General features: G+C 32.1%; 1 protein-coding gene across 1 annotated transcript; it reads left to right on the top strand.

Annotated features, from left to right (window-relative positions):
• Window positions 1-2,365: 2,365 nt before the first annotated feature.
• Window positions 2,366-21,142, top strand: LOC118184618 (protein NCBP2AS2 homolog). The gene is made up of 6 exons (XM_035354326.2): window positions 2,366-2,541; window positions 2,748-2,855; window positions 9,416-9,449; window positions 13,341-13,413; window positions 17,932-18,026; window positions 20,975-21,142. The coding sequence occupies exons 2-6, from the start codon at window positions 2,833-2,835 to the stop codon at window positions 21,008-21,010; spliced, it is 261 nt and encodes an 86-aa protein (XP_035210217.1). The 5' UTR covers window positions 2,366-2,541; window positions 2,748-2,832; the 3' UTR covers window positions 21,011-21,142.
• Window positions 21,143-21,805: the final 663 nt, after the last annotated feature.

The following is a 21,805-nucleotide window of genomic DNA, read 5'->3' as shown; positions in this document are numbered from 1 at the left end:
ATACAAGTCCTGATAGTACAAGCAGCCATTTTTAAATTGGCGTTAAAATAAATTTATTCTATGGTCTATTAGAAAATAACTATACTGAATCATTTATTGACGACTTCTAAGAGGTCGCTTTCTGAAAGAAACCTGTATTTTTGAGAACATAAACATTCGTTGATATTGAACATCACTTTTTTAAGATGCCAGAGCAAATGCACAGAGCTCTAAAAATCCTCTAAAAGCATAGACGGTCATGTTTTAAAAGGCTGACTACTTTTAATAAAGCTTGTATATTAATGTTCATTATACATTTCTCACATTTTTACTTTCTTTCAAAACAGCGATGCTGTGGTTCAATTGCTTTAGAACTATGTGAAACTAATAAAATGGGCCCTAGGTTATAAAAACCTAATTATATTCAGATACACACCTTTTGAACATGTTTGAAATCATACTAATCAGAATACTTTGTCTACAGAAAACATTGAATCAATATTAGAAATCAAAAGCTAAGTGAGATTAAAGTAGGAAGAGTCATATCGTCTAACCCATTTTAATTGAAGTAAACAGGTGCTTACTTTATCGTAAAGTGAACAACCGTTTCTCAGACAGCGAATGAAAAGAAAAAAAGAGCCCATCAGAGCTCGAGCGGTAAAGTTCACTAATAGTTCGGTCCGGGGTTCAATTCCCGGCCAACGGCTAGCTGCACGGGCGTTTTCATTGTTATTCCCGTGTGTAACTTGCATATGAGTCAGTTCCCTTTAAAAAATCCTCCACGAAGGCCTCCCTCCCGTAGGCAATAGCTCTAGTGTGCTTTGCTGTAACCAAATAAATCAAAACCGAAAAAAAAAAAAAAAAAAAAAAAAAAAAAAAAAAAAAAAAAAAGGGGGAATTGATGGTGGAAGGCAGCTACGAAACGTCGTTTTAGAAGAATGGGCTACATAACCAAATTTCTATCTATACTCTGGTAAACAGTACATTATTTGCTCATCAACAGCCTAAATTTAGCTAATGCTCGGCTTAGTTCTTAAATTGCAATTTTAGCCACAGCCCCCAAACAAGACGATGTTTGGTATTTTATTTCATTACTTAGTTATTCATCATTAATTTAAGAATTAATTAAATTTTCATTTGTCTTTAAATTTTTATTGAATTATAATAATAATCATTTAATATTATAGTTGCTAATTATTTTATTATTGTAATAGCTATTTTATTTATTTATTTATTTATTCATCTTTCCTGATGGCCTTACATAGAGCTCCAGCACTTCTAATTTTAAAAATTAAGTCCTGACTACAACCAATGATTGCGAAAATAAAAGTCAAGTAACTTATTTAGTGATAATTAAATAAAATAAAAGCCAAAGCTTTTATTTTCGCCTTACTTGGCTTTTATTATATATATATATATATAAATGTGTGTGTACTTTACATTTAATTATAAGGACATATATATATGTACTTTACATTTAATTATAATTTATTTGATATATATATACATATTTACGTTTTGTAGTATTACCGATTGCAATAAAAAGGGAGGTGCACATCTAGATGTTATAACGGAACCATATACAAAATTTCAACGTTCTATAACTAACCGTTTTTGAGTTATGCAAAATGCATACATACGTACTTACACATCACGAAAAAAATCCCTTTCAAGTATCAACTTAATCATTAGTCATAAGTATCAGCTTAGAGTAAATGGGATTACATTTAACAATAAGTTTTTTTGAAAAAAAAAAAAAAAAAAGAGAGAGAGAGAGAGAGAGAGAGTCCTTCATTGTGTTCGTACGTACAGGCGTCAGCCCAAAAAATAATTCACATGGATTCCGTAATCGTCAAAAACGGATATTTCCATTAAAATATGATACCCAAAAGTTTTCTCGATTACAATAATTACTACCATTTTCTTTGATACAAGGAAGTAAAGAACCTATATTAACCTACATATTCTTATATAAACAATACCTAAGTGCAGTATATAAATATTTCAAATCAATAAAATCTGACTATGGCACGCTCAAGGGGAAAAAAAAAAAAAAAAAAAAAAAAAAAAGAAGAAGAATCATCTAAATTTTCAAATTACAAACATAAATAGCAATAGTAAAAAGCAAATACAAAATAACGCTTCACGCTATCAAAATTGCTCATTTTCTTAAATATCAACAACTAAATAGTATTTCAACTAAAACACATAATGTAAACAAGAACTTGCCCGATGCCCAAAAAAATTCAAAATTATCTATGAAAAATATGAGCGCATTGTGACGCAACGACATCATTCGTATTCGCATAGAAACCGCATCATTCGTATTCGCATAAAAACCGCATCATTCGTATTCGTATAGCAACCGCATCATTCGTACTCGAACAAACCGCATCGTACCAACACCGACTCTACAGTTGATCGTACGACAGATGCGAGTAACGAAATGAATTTGTGAGTACCGAATCGGTACTTCGAGTCAAACGATGTACCCGTTACTCAGTAACGAATACATGCGGTTTGCTCCAGCTCTACAAATTATATATACAGCTTTGGTTCAAAGTATGAATTGTATTTAAATTTTTCTTCATTTAGCGTGTTTTCTCGTATAGTACTGACTTTTCCTTTCAACATAACTGATGTTGAAAATTAATCAGAAGTTTTTGTTATCACATGTTAAAAATCGGAAAATTACATTTGCTAGTAGATATCTTAGTTGCTTGTAAATGAATTACTTTTCTATAATTTCTGTTTTCGTTTTGTTATAGAACTGATGATACTTAATTACGGAACTGATGGACAAGTACAGAAAGTAACATATTGTGTAATTGTGGGAAAATTTAAGAAACTGTGATGGTGTTAAGATTTCTTTTAAGGTGAGTGCAGACAAATTTTTCCTTGCACATTTTTTGTGTTGTAGAATTGCGTATATGAATGCATAAGTGGTAATTTTATTTAATGCATAATCCTTTCCCTTTCCTTCCAATGTTTAATCAGATATGGCAAAGCTTGATTAAAATTAGGCAAGAAAACGATCTTAGTTTGGTGTATATTTTGAATAAAACTATTGATTTCAAGGGCGATCAGACAGACGTGCCTCTTCAGAAGGGAAATAAAAATTGCCGACGAAATTGATAGTCACATTCAAATCCATGCCAATTTCAGGTTGATTTTTTGTGCTGATCTTTGGAATATGGTAACTGGTAGTTTGGCGACATTTTGGAGGCGATAAAGGTTACTACCTAGGACTTTGGTAATAATGTGAGAAGTACTCAGTTCCGATTACGTATTATTTTGTGTGAGGGAAATGAGAGATCATGAGATATGTCATGTGACATTAATGGACGAATTACAGTTCTTTAATCGGGAAAGGGGGGGGAATTTGGAAAACTGTAGTACTATATTATTTTGTATTAAGCTTCATTGTATGTTGTGTGAAATAGTGGAAGTGTGCTTGCCACGTAATGAAGATTCTGAAGATTAGGTAAGTTAGTATTTTTGGAACTACTCTGATATGCGCCTTCTTTTGGGGAGAAACTTTACGCTGCCATATTACTATCTAAATTTTTTGTCTACATTTTGAACTTTTAGCCTAAAATGTTTGCAAAAAGTACGTTTTGAACACACAATTTAGCTAAAAATCTGAAACAAAAACAAAAAATTTAGATAGCAAAAACGTAAAGTTTCTAACCAAAAATATTTGACAAGAATCCATGTACACAGCGACATGTTTTAACTTAAAAAAACATCTACGAATTGCACAATGTAGGCAACGAACGAATCTACAAACTATGCACACCTCGCTTTAATAAATTAACATAACAATAAATTTCAAAGAATACAATGTACACAGCATCCTGTTTAAACTTAAAAAAAATTCTACGAATTGCACAATTTAGGCAAGGAAGGAATCTACGATCTACGCACTCCTCGCTTTAATAAAATAACATAACAACAATAAATTTCAAATAATACCATGTACACAGAGTTCTGTCTCAACTTTAAAAAACATCTACGAATTGTACAGTCTAGACACTAAACAACAAAATAAACTAAAATAAATTTCAAACAATTTAAAAAAACAACAATAATGACAGTAATTCATACTAAAGAACCAATGAACGTAACATTCTACAAAATAAGAACAAGGATAAAATAAAATGCACTTACCACGAATTAATGCGTTTTCGAATAGCAGAAATATAAATTTCATACCGCCTTTAACATGCCGCCACGTAATCACTATCGTATTTACATGACAGCCAGACACACTATCCAGAAAATTTATACTATGGTTCACAAATAAATAAAATCACAAATCCCTACTTCTATCATGCACTGCCATTAAAAATAATCTCCCAGACCCTCTTTCCATACTTCCAAATACCCACTACCCCTCAACAGGATAGCCACAATCATATTTCCTTTTGCCGAACTTCAATTCAACAACTACCATTTTATCTTTCCCTCCCATCTTCTCAGACACAGAGGCGAACCAACGAGCTCCAGCGAAAGATTTTTCAACGTCAACAGGGTTGCCATAGAAAACGCAATCGCGCCAAAAACCAACGCAGAACACATATTGCCACATTTGGTGAAATTAGGGCGTATATTAGAGTTGTACCGTATTTTTAATCATTTGAGGATATTATTTTATGCATTGTTCTAAATGTAAGGAGTAAATAAATTAATATGATATTATTGGAAAATTGTTATTAGCAATGATTTAGTTTAAAGTAATTAGGATTGTAATCTAATCTTTATTAATTTAATGTATGCGTTTATTTATATTTTAAGTAGTTTTTTAAATTTAATTATATTTTAATTTAACGATCGTGATTTTGTGAGTTATATGTTTGTAGTATTTTGGAATACGTTTGAGTAGAATACGTTGAGTATTTTCATGCATTTTCGTGAAATTTTTCTAATTTATGAGAAAAAAAGCAGTGTACATGGATATAGTGAAGAGTGTGCGCAATGCCATTTTTGTGCAATTCTGGGATGTTTTTTTAAGTAAAAATAAGTCGATGTGTACATGGTTTAGTGATATTTTAATTTGATCGTGATTTTGAGAGTTATATGTTTGTAGTATTTTGGAATACGTTTGAGTAGAAGTAAATGTGCATGGAAAGAATTTAAGTGTTGGCTAATCTTTGGAATATGGTAACAGGTAGTTTGGCGACATTTTGGTAAGGCGATAAAGGTTACTAGCTAGGACTTTAGCAGTGTACATGGATAAAGTCGAGTGTGCGCAATGCCATTTTTGTACAATTCTGGGATTTTTTTTAAGTGAAAATAGGTCGACGTGTACATGGATACCGTGTATGTGCAATTCTTAACAACGCGGCAAGCAGTTTGCGATTCTGCACTTTCTTCCAATTTCACACCTAATCTTCGTCGTGATTTAAGAACTTTTGTTCCATAAAAGTTCTAGCATAAGCGTAATTCGACTAGCAGATTGTTGGAAAAAATGTTAAGTAAAAGAAAAAAAAAGCCTTTACTTCATGAAAACAAAATGGCATCCAAACAAAAACTAGAAGGTTACTGTAAAAGGGTTGGTCGCCAAATTTTCGCCAAAAAATCGCCAAGTTGCCATAATTCCAAAGATAACACAGAGTTACATCAAATAAAAGTACAGATGTTATGAGCGTGTTGTTATGTCACGCTTCTCCGTAACTGAGGCTAAACAAGCTGCGGTTAATCTTTGGATTATGGTAACTTGGCGATTTTTTGGTGAAACTTTGGCAACCAACCCTGCTACAGCAACCTGCTAGTTTTGTTTCGGATGCCATTTTGTTTTCACGAAGTAAAGGCTTTTTTTTTTTACTCAACATTTTCTCCAACAATCTGCTAGCCGAATTACGCTTATACTAGAACTTTTATGGAACAAAAAAGCTTAATCATGACGAAGATTAGGTGCGAAATTGGGAGAAAGTGCAGAATTGCAAACTGCTTGCGTTTTTAAGAATTGCACATACACAGTATCATCCATGTACACGTTGACCTATTTTCACTTAAAAAAACATTCCAGAATTGCACACTTTTGACTTTATCCATGTACACTACTAAAGTCCTAGCTAGTAACTTTTATCGCCTTACCAAAATGTCGCCAAACTAACTGTTACCATATTCCAAAGATTAGCCCAAGCTGCTTAGTGATAGTTTTACAGTTAATGGTATGAAACATAAGAAACAGTTTCTGTTAAATTTCCTGTACCCAGCATTTCACAGTACATTTAGCTGAAGTCTGTAATTATTGGCAAGCATAACGTCTATGTAAAAAGTTATAATAAAGTTCTTTGCTTTTCAGTTACTGATAATTAACAACAAAAAATTTGGTTGATCTTTGGATTATGGTAACTTGGCGATTTTTTGTTGAAAATTTGGCGACCAGCTCTGCTACAGCAACCCTCTATTTTTTTTTCCCTCCGCCATTTTGTCTTCACGAAGTAAAGACGTATTTCTTTTCTTTTTATTTACTGAACACTTTTTCCAACAATCTACTAGCCAAATTACACTTATTCTAGAAATTTTATCTAACAAAGCTGCTTAATCATGACAAATATTCACTGCAAAATTGGGAAAAAATGCACAATCGCAAACTCCTTGCGCGTTTTTCACAATAACACATACACATAAACCATGTACACGTCGACTTATTTTTACTTAAAAAAACATCCCAGAATTGCACAAAAATGGCATTGCGCGCACTCTTCACTATATCCATGTACACTGCTTTTTTCTCATAAATTAGAAAAATTTCAAAACATCCCAGAATTGCACAAAAATGGCATTGCACACACTCTTCACTATATCCATGTACACTGCTTTTTTCTCATAAATTAGAAAAATTTCACGAAAATGAATGACAATTTTCTGAATCTTTAAACCCGGTAAAAAGAACATATATGAAATTACCTTATTGCGAAAAAGTATATACATTTTCCAAATATGAACATTTCCATGTATAAAATAAATAAAATATCCCAAAATTACCTCTAAATTATCCATTATATTATAAACGTCACCAACGAATTCATACTGCAAACATTACAAATACTTATTGTCAAATATTTAAATTATTTTCATGCACGTGTACTTCAACTAAAACGTATACCAAATTCCTTCAAACATAAAATTCACAAAATAACTATCATTTAATTAAAATATCACTAAACCATGTACACGTCGACTTATTTTTACTTAAAAAAACATCCCAGAATTGCACAAAAATGGCATTGTTCACACTCTTCACTATATCCATGTACACTGCTTTTTCTCATAAATTAGAAAAAATTCACGAAAATGCATGAAAATACTCAACATATACTACTCAAACATATTCCAAAATACTACAAACATATAACTCACAAAGTCACGATCATTAAATTAAAATATAATTAAATTAAAAAACACTACTTAAAATATAAATAAGCACATACATTAAATTAATAAAAATTAGATTACAATCCTAATTACTTTAAACTAAATCATTGCTAATAACAATTTTCAAATAATACCATTTTAATTTATTTACTCCTTACATTTAGAACAATGCATAAAAATAATATCCTCAAATGATTAAAAATACTAACTTCCTAATCTTCTTCAGAATCTTCATTACATCGCTGTAGTACTACTGCTAATTTCTAAATCCTAAATCCAGTAGTCAACTGGAAGTCTATTCACAAGTAATAAGAAATTAATAAAATTTCACCTGTACCCTTCCGTACACTCCTTTTCACAAAATGTCCATTTTCACCATATTTCTTGCACCGCCATTTAAACTTGTAATATCCTCCCTTTCACACAATCTCAACTTATTATAATTATCAGATAAACGCATTAAAAATTTAGAATTCACTTTACATAGCGCCATGCAATCCGAAAATTAATCAACACTATTTCACACAACACACAATGAAGCTTTTCCAAATTAACCCCCTTTTCCGATTAAAGAACTGTAATTCGTCCATTAATGTCACGTTTCACACAACACAGAATATAGCTAAATACGAAATTTCCAGATTTCCCCCCCTTTTCCGATTAAACAACTCTAATTCGTCCATTATTGTCACATGACATATCTCATGATCTCTCATTTCCCTCACACAAAATAATGCGTAATCCGAACTGAGTGCTTCTCACATTATTACCAAAGTCCTAGGTAGTAACCTTTATCACCTCCAAAATGTCGCCAAACTACCAGTTACCATATTCCAAAGATCAGCCAAAAAGTTGGACATAGTTGTGGGAGTCATTTTTTGAGATGACATGTGTTGATAATCATGTGGTGGTAAAATCAAAGAATAGATAAGGATTTTCCATGTTGGTATCAGGGATTGATTATTTGTGGGCAGCGTAAATTATTCATGTGTAAAATCAGTGATGTTTTAGTTCTAGATGTATACCAAGCAAAATGTTGGCTACGGAGCCAAATTATTCATTATTAAGATTTTGTTAATAAATGGAGGTCCAGATTTTAGATCATTCTGGGTATTAGATATCCAGATTTCAGACTTTGTACTGTATTAAATATGCAAACATTATGAATTATGATTTTAATCATATATTCAGTGAAGACACAATAGTTATAATTTGTAACAGCACTTTTTTTTTAATCATGTGATCTGCCATCTGTATTTGTTAACCTGGGAAAAAATTTTTTTCTGTTCCATAAATATGATGAAATAGAACAATTTGATAATTTATTAAATATTACTAGATCTCCTGGTGGCCTCTTACATTCACCACCTCTGGTTTGATAGCCCAACCTCATTACTCACTAAAGCTGAGATGCAAAACTTACTGAATTTTTAATTGTGTTGATGGTAGAGACAATATCTGTGTAGTATTCAGTGGAACATCTACCTAGTTCGTGCAGTATGGTTTACATTTACTATGGAATACTTGAAGGAATATGCAATAGTAGAAGGTATATTTCAGGAAATTAAATAGCTTAGCAGAATTGTTCTTAAATTTCTTTGTTTGGAACTAGTATTTATAGTTTTATAGTTGAAGTTAAGCTGACAGCAGAGTCAAAATTCTATCATCGGGAGCACCTCAGGAGCTTAGAATGTGAATCAGTAAATATGAAATGAAGGGGGGGGAACTATTCAAGCTGCAAGGTCTTTTAATGTTTGACATGTTTTAGCTTTTTCACTTTTTAATGTTTTAGCATTTATGAGTGAAATTTTTTAAGGAGCTGTCATAAATTGAAATTTTGCCAGCAGAAGAAATTGGATGATATTAGAGATATATATCAGGAAATGATATATATATATATATATATATATTAATATCAGTACAGTGCTTAAATGTTAATGTTATGTTTATCAAATATTATAACTTAAATTATTCTTACTGTAAATTAATTTTTTTTCGTAACTTGGTGTGTAGCTTACATTACATTAACATAAATAAATTCTGTTTTCAGATATCTCATGCACAATGAAAAGTTGATCCAGACGGTATGTTTCTTACTATTCTAACTCTCTTTGTAAAGTATATATTTAATTACAGTTTAACCCCACTATAGCAAACTTGAAGGAACCGAAAATCTAGCTTTCTATATACGATATGAAAAGAAAAAAAAAAAAAAAAAAGGGCTCAACTCACAAAATGGTGTAAAGACTGATGAATCACACGAAAAGATATCGCATCTCCCAAAAGTAGTTAATAATAATGCTAATTTAAAAAATCATATTAAGAGTTAATGACAATTATTATTACTTGCAATTATTAAATTTCTTTTTCATTGTTTCACCATACATTGATAATTTTACACAATAGATTATTTAGAAAATAAAAGTCATGATTTAAAAAAATCCTTCTGATTACATGTTTCCGTCTAAAATATCCATCTATTATTATGAATGGTTATTTTATCCATAAAAATATAAAAACACTAGAAATGAATAAAAATATGAATTTTCTTTTAATTGTTTCTTAACTTAATGATCTTTAATTTTATGCTGTGTTATGCATTATGCAAAAATTCTATCTTTTTATCCTAAAAATGAAGACTTTATCTTTTTTGGTTCAACATTTTGTACGAATGGAAATTTATTATTCGCATATATCACGACTGCAGCAGGTAGGTGGCTCACTTTCTATATGTTGTATTTCTTGAGCATTTCATCTGCATCATCAACATCAGCATTTCTCATTTTCTGTCATAAACTCATCATAGTTCATCTTCACATGCAGCAGTAACATTATCACATTTTTTTTTTTTTTTTTTAAGCTGAGTATCGCATTTCTGAAAATAGCAAAATGTTATTTGTTCCCCCCTCGCAATTGTTCATATTACATCTAACAACAACATGTCAGGTGTTGTTATCACATATAACAACACTTTTATCTTATTGTGGTTGTAGTGCAATTATCACATGTATTAACATGTGAGGCTAGAAGAAGCTTTTCTGAGAAAGCTTGTCCATCACCTGCCATTGGAGGTCTCCTAGCTAAAACATGTTTCATTGAAAGCTCTATCTCATGTAGCTACATGGAATTTTTAGAAACTGGTTTTGTCTGAAGCAAAGTTCCATGTGTGATTTCTCCAAAGAACTGGTTTTCCCCTAAATCAGCCAATCAGATATCCTGAAAAAAAGTTTTCTGGGAAATGTTTCTTTTGACATGCTGTTGGGGGTAGGGATGTGATACTGGTTTTATCATTAAGCAAATCCTTGTTTCTGATCACCTGCCTTTAACTGAGCAGTAAAAGTTCTGAACTGTGGTAGTTTAGCCTGGGTGGAAGTCTGGGCTAATGGGCTGGCTGCATGGTTTTTTTATGGTTTTCTCCTTGCAGAACATGAAATGAGCCATTTGCCCTCAAAGTCCTCTATGTATGCATTCCTTCTGTTAGGCAGGCAGCTTTGTGTACTTTGCCATCATAAAATAAACCAATCTTATTTTCATCATTTCCCTCTTCAACACTCTGCTAGACCACCATACTGAAAACAATATCTGATGTCTGATTATATAACAAGTTTAAAAGTCTGTTCTAGTAAATTACGTACATCATTAAGAAGTGAAATGTTATACTCTACTTGACTGTGATACTTCAACATAATACTTAAAACAAGCTGCTTTCTGTAATCACACATCTGGCTCCTGTTTCTGTCTTAATCTATAGGCTCAAGATTGAAGTTAACATTTGAGGACAAGAGAAAGTTTTAATCCATTCTAAATTTTTAGTATCTGTATGTGTAATACAGTTTTCAAGAGCAGAAGAATCTTTTGCTTTCGGGCTGAAAATACATTTCAGTTTTGTAGTTCTTCAAGCAGTTCCAATGTCCATCCATAAGTTACAATTAGCTTTACAGTGAAAGCAAGAATTTTCAGTTTTAAAGCATCTTGGTATTTTGAAATTTTTCTATTACCGAAAGCCTAAGGTTCTGTTACCAAAATCGTAAGGTGCTCAGTCGCTGAGACATTATAAGACATTAGTTTTTTTTTTTTTTTTTTTCTGCAAGCTAGTAGCAAGAAATATCATCTGTACTCTTGCCGTGATTTCGATCTTTGGAGTCTAGCCAGATGTGCTGCTACTTACACTGCAAAGGCACACAGTAAGGAAGGTGAAAATTCTCTGTATTCTCTCCCACTTAAAGAGGTATTAGAGAAAGAGACACCTAAATGCCAAATTCAGGTGGTGACGAATTATTGTTCACAAATGTTTAGTCGGGCATCACTTATAGAGCTATATATAAGTTTTTAAACCAAAAACTAACAAAATCAGCTATGGTTTCTCGGGGATTCAAAATTTGGATTTTCCTTTTGCTAGCTGAATATGTTACCACTCATACCACAAAGGCTTACAGTAAGAAGCACAAATATTCTTTATACAGTGTCATTCATTTTGGTACATATTGGAACTGTGATTTGCAATTTTGACAATTTTTCACCAGTGCATCTTTTGATCATTAACCTCTAGTTTAGCATCATGTTCTAGAACAGCCAGTTTCATTGAGAAAATGTGTTTTTCTTTACACTGGTGAAAGATATCCCAAATATATTTCCCCCATTTCTCAATATATAATTTTGAAATGCTCCAGTGTTCTCCTTGATTTTGCCTGAAGAAACACTGGTCTGCTTCTTGGACCTGCCTAATCAGCCATTTGAGCATATAAATTCAGTTTCTACAAAGTGTTTCACAGATTCATTGGCCTTTAATAGAAATATTTATACACATATTGTCAGATTGTGGCTTCTTTGAATAAAGAATCATTTCTGCAATTCTTTTTTCAACATCCTCATCTTTGACCTTTCATACCCTTTTCCTCATATCCAAATTTTTTATGATTGAGGAGTGATTTTTCCATATGGTATATAATTACCATATGAGGTTAATGATCATATGGTATATATATAATTATCATATGATACCATATGTCATATGGTATATATCATCATATATATCATATGGAATCATAAGAAATTTCATCACTAACCTTTTCTATCCAGTGTCCAATGGACACATATTAATTATATCCAAGATATGTATATTTGCAAGATTCTTCAAAGAATCTTGCAAAGAATCTAAAAAAATGTGAAATCCCCCCCCCATGCAGAAGACAGAACTGGGACAGCATTTTAAATGCTGAGTAAAAGAAGTAAATAAGGATTAAAAAAAATTACATTTCCCAAAAGATGAATCATCTGTGTATTCTCATGCTTGTAAGATGACTACTATACCTGAATAGCAAAAATTTCAAGACTTCCGTCCTAGCATCATCCTTGCACAGAGCGTGGTCTGGCAACTTGTTCAAAGAACTTGAATGAAATTTAAGGAAATAAGAGAAAAATTCAGGTTCAATTCAGTGCTTGATACAATAGGATTTACTAAGGATTGCTTACTGTATGTCCTGGTTTTTGCAAGAATTGTGTTTACACCTGCGTTCATAGCCCCTTTAGCCTCTCTTTAGACTGCAGAGGAAGGTGGGGGTGAAGATAAAAGCAGAGTAACGTGAAGGTCCTTTTCATTATTCTAAAAGCCTAATCATGGATTAATGTAAGGGTTGATGTTTTTCATATGAAGGTTTAAATTCTGGAAAACTCTTCAAAAATAAAAGTTTAGTCAGAAATATCCACAAATTTCCATTATATCTGATTTTTTATACATTTGGAAGAATTATAGCCATATAAAGCAAGATAAATATATTAATTATAAATAATATATTAAGTTTAGGAATTTGGACAAATTGTAAAAGTTTATTCATTATAAACTGGGTTTGCTATAGGAGGGTTTGACTATATTGTGTTATTTTAATGTAGTCTAAAGAATTTTTATTTTGTAATTGACTCTTGCTCTTTTTGTATTTATTTAAATTTAATTTTTTATGTGTCATTATTTTATTTAGTTGGCAGATTCTTATCCTATGAGAAAAGCTGCTCGCTTTGCTGCAAGGATCATTGTGCAAGCTAAACATTACCGTATGTAATATATTTGCTAAATTTTGTATTTAACAAGGGAGGTTTTTCATCCTAAATTGTTAAATTTTCTATAAAAGTTGGCAGTGGTCTGGCTGCTCTAAAGTTATAGGATCATAAAAAATTAGTTGCTAAATTACTTAAGAGAAAGTTTAAAAATGTGTAAACTTATAATAATAGGGGGACCGGAAAGTAATGTCGTTTCTGCGCATGTTGACAACAACATGCTAAGGGCAGAAGTGGAAGCAAATCCATGTCAAACACTCTTAACCAATGGTCGACCACTCTTAACCTTGGATGGTCGACCACTCTTAACCTTGGTCGACCATCCAAGAACATTTAAAGCAGAAAGGAAAAATAAGCATAGCAAGTGACATTATGTGTTTTCCCATTTAAGCATACTACTCATTGCATTTTTTTAATTTTTGTAAATAATAATAGGAATAATTCCTTTCCCTTTCAACATTAAGTTATAGCTTTTAAATGTAGAAGAGTTCATGAACAACAAGAAATTAATGCTATATAATTTAATTAAGTGATAGTTGAGTTTTACATGAAGTATCAGTGATGATGCTGATGGAAATTAACTAATTTTGGATGAGGAAAGCTTAACATGGTGTGATGAAATTATTGATAGTTCAAAACTGAACAATGAAAATTTGAAGGGCATCCAGACTCTAAACTACATTTCATTGGCAAGGTCATCAGCAGTTCATTATAAAGTATTTTTCAATAATATGAAGTGTGGAAACAAAAGAACATGAGGATATTGCAAAAGTATTGGTTTTTTATGCATTGTATGGTAATGGGAATGGTAAAATTGTCGAGAGTTAGGGATTACTAGTCTAAAACTTCTATTCTAGAAAATTAAATAGATAAAATGGTTAGATTTTTTTTAAAAAAATCCTTCAGTATTTTTATGTGCTTAATAGCAGCTTTGGTCCAGCATTTCTCCAACATCAGTATTCCTTCCTGGAAGTGAGAGTCTGGAAGGTTGTGAAAATATTCATCTACGACCCTCTCAACAGCTTCATTGGATGTGAAGCACTTCTCGGTAAAAAATTTCTTCAAGTTTGGAAACAGATGGAAGTCTGAGGGTGCCAAATCCGGAGAATAGGGGGGGGATGGTGAGCAAATCATATCCCAAATCCCACAGTTTTCCCATTGCCAGTGCACCCTAGTGCACATGTGTGTTGTTCTGGTGAAAGGAGATTTTTTTTCTTCTTCAAGATAGGCCTTTTCTTGCTAATTTTAGCATCCAGCTAGTCAAGAAGGTTGGCGTAATATTCCCCTGTAATTGATCTCTCTTTTGCAAGGTAATAAATAGTATCCCTTTCGCATCTCAAAACACACTGGCGATGGGCCTTTCCAGCAGATCTTCACTTACTTTGGTGCTGAACCACCGGCTTCCATCCACTGCTTGGACTTTTGTTTCGTTTCTGGCGTGTAGTGATGAACCCGTCTCTTACCCATAGTGACAAATCGCTGCACAAAATCGGTAGGATCCCTGTTGAATCAATCCAAAGATTGTTGTGAAAATTGTTTGTGCATTTGCTTTTGATTAGCATTTAGCAAATGCAGCACCCATCTTGCACACAGCTTTCGCATCCCTAATTATTTATGAAAGATGTTTAGCAGCCCTTCTTTCATTATCCCCACAGCTTCAGCTATCTCACACACCTTCACTCACCTATCGTCCAGCACCATATCACACACTTTTTCAATGGTTTTCTGTGTGGTTGCGGTTTTCGGCTGTCCTTCATGTGGGTCATCTTTGAGGGATATGTGACCACATTTAAATTCAGCTGCCCACTTTTTAATAGTTGACATTTAAGAAGCAAAGTCCCCATAAACTTTTGTCAACTTTGGATGAATTTAATCTATCCAAAACGAAGAATTTTATGACTTTGAGGAATTTTATGACAAGTTTATCCATTTTAATGAATAACATACAAGATGTCTACTGCGAAAATTCGTGTAAACAAATTACTTCAGAGAACAAGCTGAAACTTGTCATACTAGCTAATGATACCTGCACCCAGGCAGAAAACATAAATTTTTGCTGATTGGAGCACCATCTCTTGGTCAAGCTGAGAACTTTTCACCTAACCCTCGTATTATTATTAATCTTACCAAATTCTAATTTTAGTAAATGATAACATTTCTGTTTTCTCAACTGTACGTTTATCACTCAGCCAGTGGATGTCAGAATTCTGCATACTCTGAAATACAGATAGATGTAAGTAGCGTTTTAAAAACTGATATAGTACTAAGACCATTCAAGCATTCTAGAAATATTTTAATATAAAATCTGATGTGTGGGTCTTTACAAAATCACGAGAGGATGTGTCTGTAGGTATTTTTTAAAATGCTTGGCATAACTTATAGCCAGCTACCAAATTTAATAATGGTGGTGATGATGATTAGAACCATGAATCTGGAGGTTTTTGGATGCCACAAGAAAAAGCAAAATTTTTTTAGTAATTGAATACGAGAAGAAAAGCTAAATGGAGATGATTTAATTAAAGTTTTACATTGTGATGAGAATGACCATCATTGATCAGTTAACAGAAAAGCAGATATCTGTAATATGATTATAATTCAGAAAATATCGCTGTTTTTGCTTCGAATCATGTTTTAATTTCATGTGGTGGTAATTGAGAAAAAATCTCTACACAAGACATCACTTCCTTAAAAAAAATAGTAATGAAGAATGCTTTTAATCTTAAGATTTCTACATGTCATCGTACTAGATTTAAATTGATGATCTAAAATCTGTAAATTTCCAAAATCCTGAATCACTGAAGTCCTATCAATTGTAGATCTTGGACATTATTTATTTTCAAAGCTTGTAAGCATTTCCACTTTCATATGTGCTTCATGTAAACTGGGTTAGTTCTGCTTTGTTTTAGAAAATAGGCTTAGGTATTTTTCGCAAATCGTCTGTCAGTAATTCTTTATTTCTTATAACAGAATTTTGTTTTTATTGCAGTTCCAATTGCTTTTGCTAACATACTTTTGTAAGTTATGATAATGCAAACAATCTTCAGTCTTATAGTTGCACTGGATGGATGTTAAGTGAGTTACTTCTCTATGTCAGGCAGTGGGATGCGAGTTGTTAAAAACAAAACAACAACAAAAAAAGAATGAGCCTTAATTTTTTGCTGCTAGTACATTAAAAGAGATACCTGTAGGTGTATGAACTACAATGCATAACAGCATATTAAATAACGTAAGTTTACTGAGCTAATTCTCCACAATTTTTAGTTTGTGTAACTATATACAGTACAACTCCAATTATCGGAACTCTGACTATCTGAATAGCTTTCAGAATTTAAGGAAAAAATTAAGATGGAAACGCAGTGTTTGACAATCAACGATTTCACACATGAAAAGGAGCAAACCTAGACATTTAAACTTTGTGTTACTGCTTGAAACGAAGTTCTTCAAGAAATCAATGAAAGCAGCAATAAGCAAAAATTCAGAAGATGTCGTTTTTAAGTGGGTTTTGGAGCAACGTGTTATGGAAACCCAATCTCAGGTCCAATTCTTTGTGAAAAAGCTAAGATCTTAGCACAGAAGCTTGGTTGTTCATTCTTTTAAGACAAGTAATGGCTGGCTAAGAAATTTGAAGTGCAAGCACAGTGTCTGTCAAACAGCTTACTTTAACTGAGATGTTCAGCAAACTATGACTTTCAGCACTTGTAAGTACTGTAGAGTATACTATATAGCATCTACATAAAAATGTTACCTTTTCATTTTAATTAATTAAAACCTCTTTTTTAAAAAATAGTTTTTTCCTCCCGTTTTCAACATACAGTACACACAGTGATTAATTAAAGTGTGCATAGACATCCAATTATCCGAATTTTTGATTATCCAAATGGGGTTTGGTCCCTATTGATTCGGATAATTGGAGTTCTACTGTACCACAGTTTTTTGGTACGAATTTACCAGCTGCATAGGTTATCAAATGGGAACTTACAAATTAAAATTTTCATCAGCTATTGTGGTGGTAAAAATGTTTTTCAGCCTCTTTTGGCATGATCTTTTAGTCTGAGATTTAGAAAGAAAGCAAATTCATCACAGCTGAAAGCTTTATGCATTACGTGAATTATCTTGCCTTTGTGTCATTTAATAAAGTGCTAACCTCTAAAAATGTTTACATTTTTAAAAAACTTTGAAAATAGAGGTTTGTAAAATCATATTGTTTAACATTTTGTAGAATATTTTTGTTGTTTCAAATAAAAGTGTTCCATGCCAGTTTTTCAGATTCAGATAAGACTGATGTCGGTATAAACTTGAATTTACATCGACATCAGTAATTCAGATTAAAATTTGGTAATTCATAATGACAATTGAATTCAAAGTTAGAATCATATTGGCATGTTTCTTTTCCATTTATTGTCTTTTAAAAGTTTATATTTTCTGAAAGTGGTAGATTTCTTTGATTTTATTTCTATTGCATGCTTGTATATTGCTTTTTAAAGAAAATGTAATAGAAATGCATTTATACTTTAGAAGAAAGAGCCTTAGAGAATATGAAACCAAGTACTGGTGGAGATGCTGTTAAAAAACCTCAGGATCTCACAATGTTAATAAATGAGAAACTCCAGGTAGAGAATATTTTATTTCTCTAAATGTGATATTTGCATAAGTTAACATAAAAACTCATATTGATCATAATCTTATAGGGTAATTTTATGACTGGTAATGTATATATTATATACATATTATGGCCTTAAGCAGCATTTATAAATAACACAAAGTAGTAGGATTATTATATCTAGATTAAAATATAGCGCTAAGGCTCATATTGCTATTAAATCCTTAATTTGTTAATTTGAAATGTGGGTCTGTAGTTCTATGTGCATTGAAATATGTGCTATTTAAAATAAAAGTAGCTGACAGTTTTCTTGCTGCTCTTTATGTAACAAACTTATTATTCTAGTCACTTGTTGGGAAAAGTAATGTTAAGAATGATATATATTTCCTTATGTGTTTTCTCCATTTCAAAAGCAATTTCAATTTCTGTTACTGCTTGTAAATCTTTCTGGAGGCAAACATAAATTAGAATGCAAGGAAATAATTTAAACTGTTGGCTAATTAATTTCTTCTGTAGTAGCATGCCAAGGAGTGCATAAGTATGTGCTTCTACTCAGCACATACTAAGCACTACCCCTTAATGGGATGGCAAATTCCATATTTGTCTGGAAATTAATTTGACTGTAATATTTTGTTGCTTTCTTCCACGATTAAATTCTGATGAGACATTCCTTCTACTTATTCAAGACATAACAGGACCTTCAACCGGAAGATCAATGAGTAAAAGATGATTTTGAAATGAAAAATTAGTATACGAGTCTGCTTTTTTGTACTGCTTTGAGATGTCATTTCTCTTGCCTGCAATATGAATTCATATGTCATGAAATGCTAATCACATGCCTATTTCTGCATGGCCTACCTTTTATGCAGTTTTAAGCTTGTTGTATGCTTTCTTCCTGGTTTTGCAATTTTAATGCCCAGTAATATATTTCTTAATGTGCTCATGTTATGTCATAGTAATGTAGATTATTTTTATTAGTTTACTTTTATTTGTACTTGAAAACATATATAAATATAAAAGACTGAAATTCGAAGTAAAAGCTAGATTTATTATTTGGTGTAATATATAAATATATGTACTTATATTATGAAGTAAAATAATAATCAAGTCTAGAGGGCAGAAAGCGAGAAAAAAGAACAAGCTTCTGTACATAATGTTGGATAATCTCATGGAACCATATGTGATATACTTATAGAACCATAATAAGTCATTTTTTGCTGTTCTTACCATGTCACAGCTTAACATTAATTATATTAATGCAATTTCCTGCTGTGGGTAGCCCAAATTATCTCAGTTAGGTTTGAATTGGGATAATTCCCTCCCTATCACATCAAGCATTGTATGCCTCATATATAGGACTAATCTCAACCTATTATATTCACAAATTGAAAGTCATGTCCATAATTATAATGTTAATATGAAGCTTAACATACTATATAGTGTGTCAGTCAATAAGAGCAGAAATCCTTCTCACACTGTAACAAAAAATAGTTGTCTCAAAATGTGATGCCAGTTGGGTTTGAGAATTGATCGTATACTGTTGGAAGAAGTTTGCTCTCTTAAGATTTTGTCATTAACAGAGGTATCAATAGTTCATTCATACTATGTTGTCTTCTGCTTTGATGGTAGGTTCAGCATCTCATGTCATCTGGCCTGTAGGAAATTTTATTAGTGAGATTGTATGGTGGAAACTTTTCACCTTTTTTTTTCATACTTTTAGCCATGATCCACATATGCTAAATTGCAACTTCTCTGATTGTCATAGTCTTCATTTATCTAGTATCCATCATGCAGGTCTCTTAGCCCACTGTAGAGTCAACCAGATTTCATTGATGATTTTTCTCATTTTTTATTCATTTTTCCAAATGCTGAGATTCAATATAATATTTAAAGTGCTGGAGATTTTGCAGATATTCCAGAGTATGAATTCTACTAGATGTTTCTTATGCTAGTTACTGAAATTTTCAGCTCTCTGAACATGACAGTTGCCATCCTGAAACACTGGGCAAAGAAATGTTATATTCCTGAATGTGATGAGAGCAAAAGGCAGTATCCGGGAATCCAGAATCGTGGTTCAAATGGACTGTAATTTCAACCCAAGAACCTATTTCTTGCAATGTAAACTTGCCTAGAATGTAAGGAGATCCTTCCAGCTTGAATTGCAGCTTACATGAGCTCCTGTATTGAAGGCAAGGCTTCATGGAATCTACAATGAACAAATGCATAGCATCATTCTCTTATTGTCAGAAAGAAATATTTTCATCCGAGATAGCAGTTTCCAGTCGTCAGCAATCCAATGTTTGGTTAACCATATGAGTTTGTTAGCAAAAGTAACTGAAGGTCTCTATCATGTTACTTTGCCTGTGTGTTCATGTTATGCAGTTCTATGCTGAGTGTTTCTTCAGAAATGGGTTTAAAAAAGAATGACTTGCAGTTTAACTTTGAAGTTTTAACTTTGAAGTAAATTTTCATTCTGTATAACACATTAGTAGTCTCTTTCTTTAGTTTAGTCTTTCAACTACTATCCTGATGGGAGTACATAGACTAGGATTGTTTCCACTGCTTATGACTGTATGCTTTGATGCATGGACAGATTTAACTACTTCAATCACACTAACCACATGAAAATGCAGTTGCCTGTTTTTGCTAATCACATTTCACCTTATAACCCAGTTTTTATAATTAGAAGGCAAAATATTTACCACACTACTTCATCTCTTTCCAATCTATGAATCCCATAGTACTTATCCATAGAATCCCATAGTAGTGCAGATATTTATAGGCACACCATTTTCATGTGTCTGTGATAGCTTGAAGTTACTGAAAACTTACTTGTGCAAGGTGTCCCAGTTTTGTCTGGCAAGCTCATTTCTTCTTAATGCTATTTTTGATTACATAAATGAAGGTAAAATAACTTTATTAATAAAAATGATTTTGTCTTTTTTTTTTCTCTTGCAGAAATTAAAAAAATTACTTGAGAAACGAAGACCCTAAAGATGAAATATTCTGTATGTTAATCTCATGTATGTATAGCAGTATGATGTACTTGAGCATGAGATTCGAGTTTGTAAGTTCGAATAAAGTATGAGTGTAAATTCAAATAAAGTATTTATCAATTTTTTGTAACTTTGCTAAATTTTGTTTTTCTGTGTGACATTGTAGTCATAAATGTGCCCAGATTCAAAAGATTAGTTAGTTATTTAGATTATTATATGAATTGCAAAATTTTCTAATGCTTTATGATGCATTTTTTTTTTATTCATTCTTGTGATTCCTGCATTAGGGTTGAAACTTAACACCAGTAGCTGCTTGTTAGGAAGTAAATGAAGATAGCTGAAGATTATCAGTTTTTAATGTAAAATATTACTGTCTTGTGCTTCCAGAGACATTTACATTAGAAGTTAGCTGTATAAAGCTATACTTTCAGGTTAGCTATATGGTGGAATACTTTGCTGTTTTGACAAACTTATTAAAAATTCTGGATGAGTATTAAAACCTTTTTGTACGTAGATAAAAAATTCTAAAAAACTAAATATACATTAGCCTGAAATATAAGTATCTAATGCAGCCTTCCTGTATGAAGCATAATATATTTGAAATTTCATAAATATTTTAGTCAATTGCTGAGTTGTTAAATGTTTAAATGTCTAGATTTTTTCTCGATGGCTGCATGGAGTGTTCAGTTCCCTGAAATTCCTGCAATTTTTTTTGTCTTGGTCTTGCAAAAAGGTTGAAGTTTAATGTTATCTTGGTGCATGAGTGCACACATTCTGTTCCATAGTATTGTGT

The sequence above is a fragment of the Stegodyphus dumicola genome, chromosome X1 (assembly GCF_044657685.1).
Source record: "Stegodyphus dumicola isolate Sdum_Otavi_A_Nest chromosome X1, ASM4465768v1".
Classification (NCBI taxonomy): Eukaryota; Metazoa; Arthropoda; class Arachnida; order Araneae; family Eresidae; genus Stegodyphus; species Stegodyphus dumicola.
This window is presented reverse-complemented; position numbering and strand designations above follow the sequence as displayed.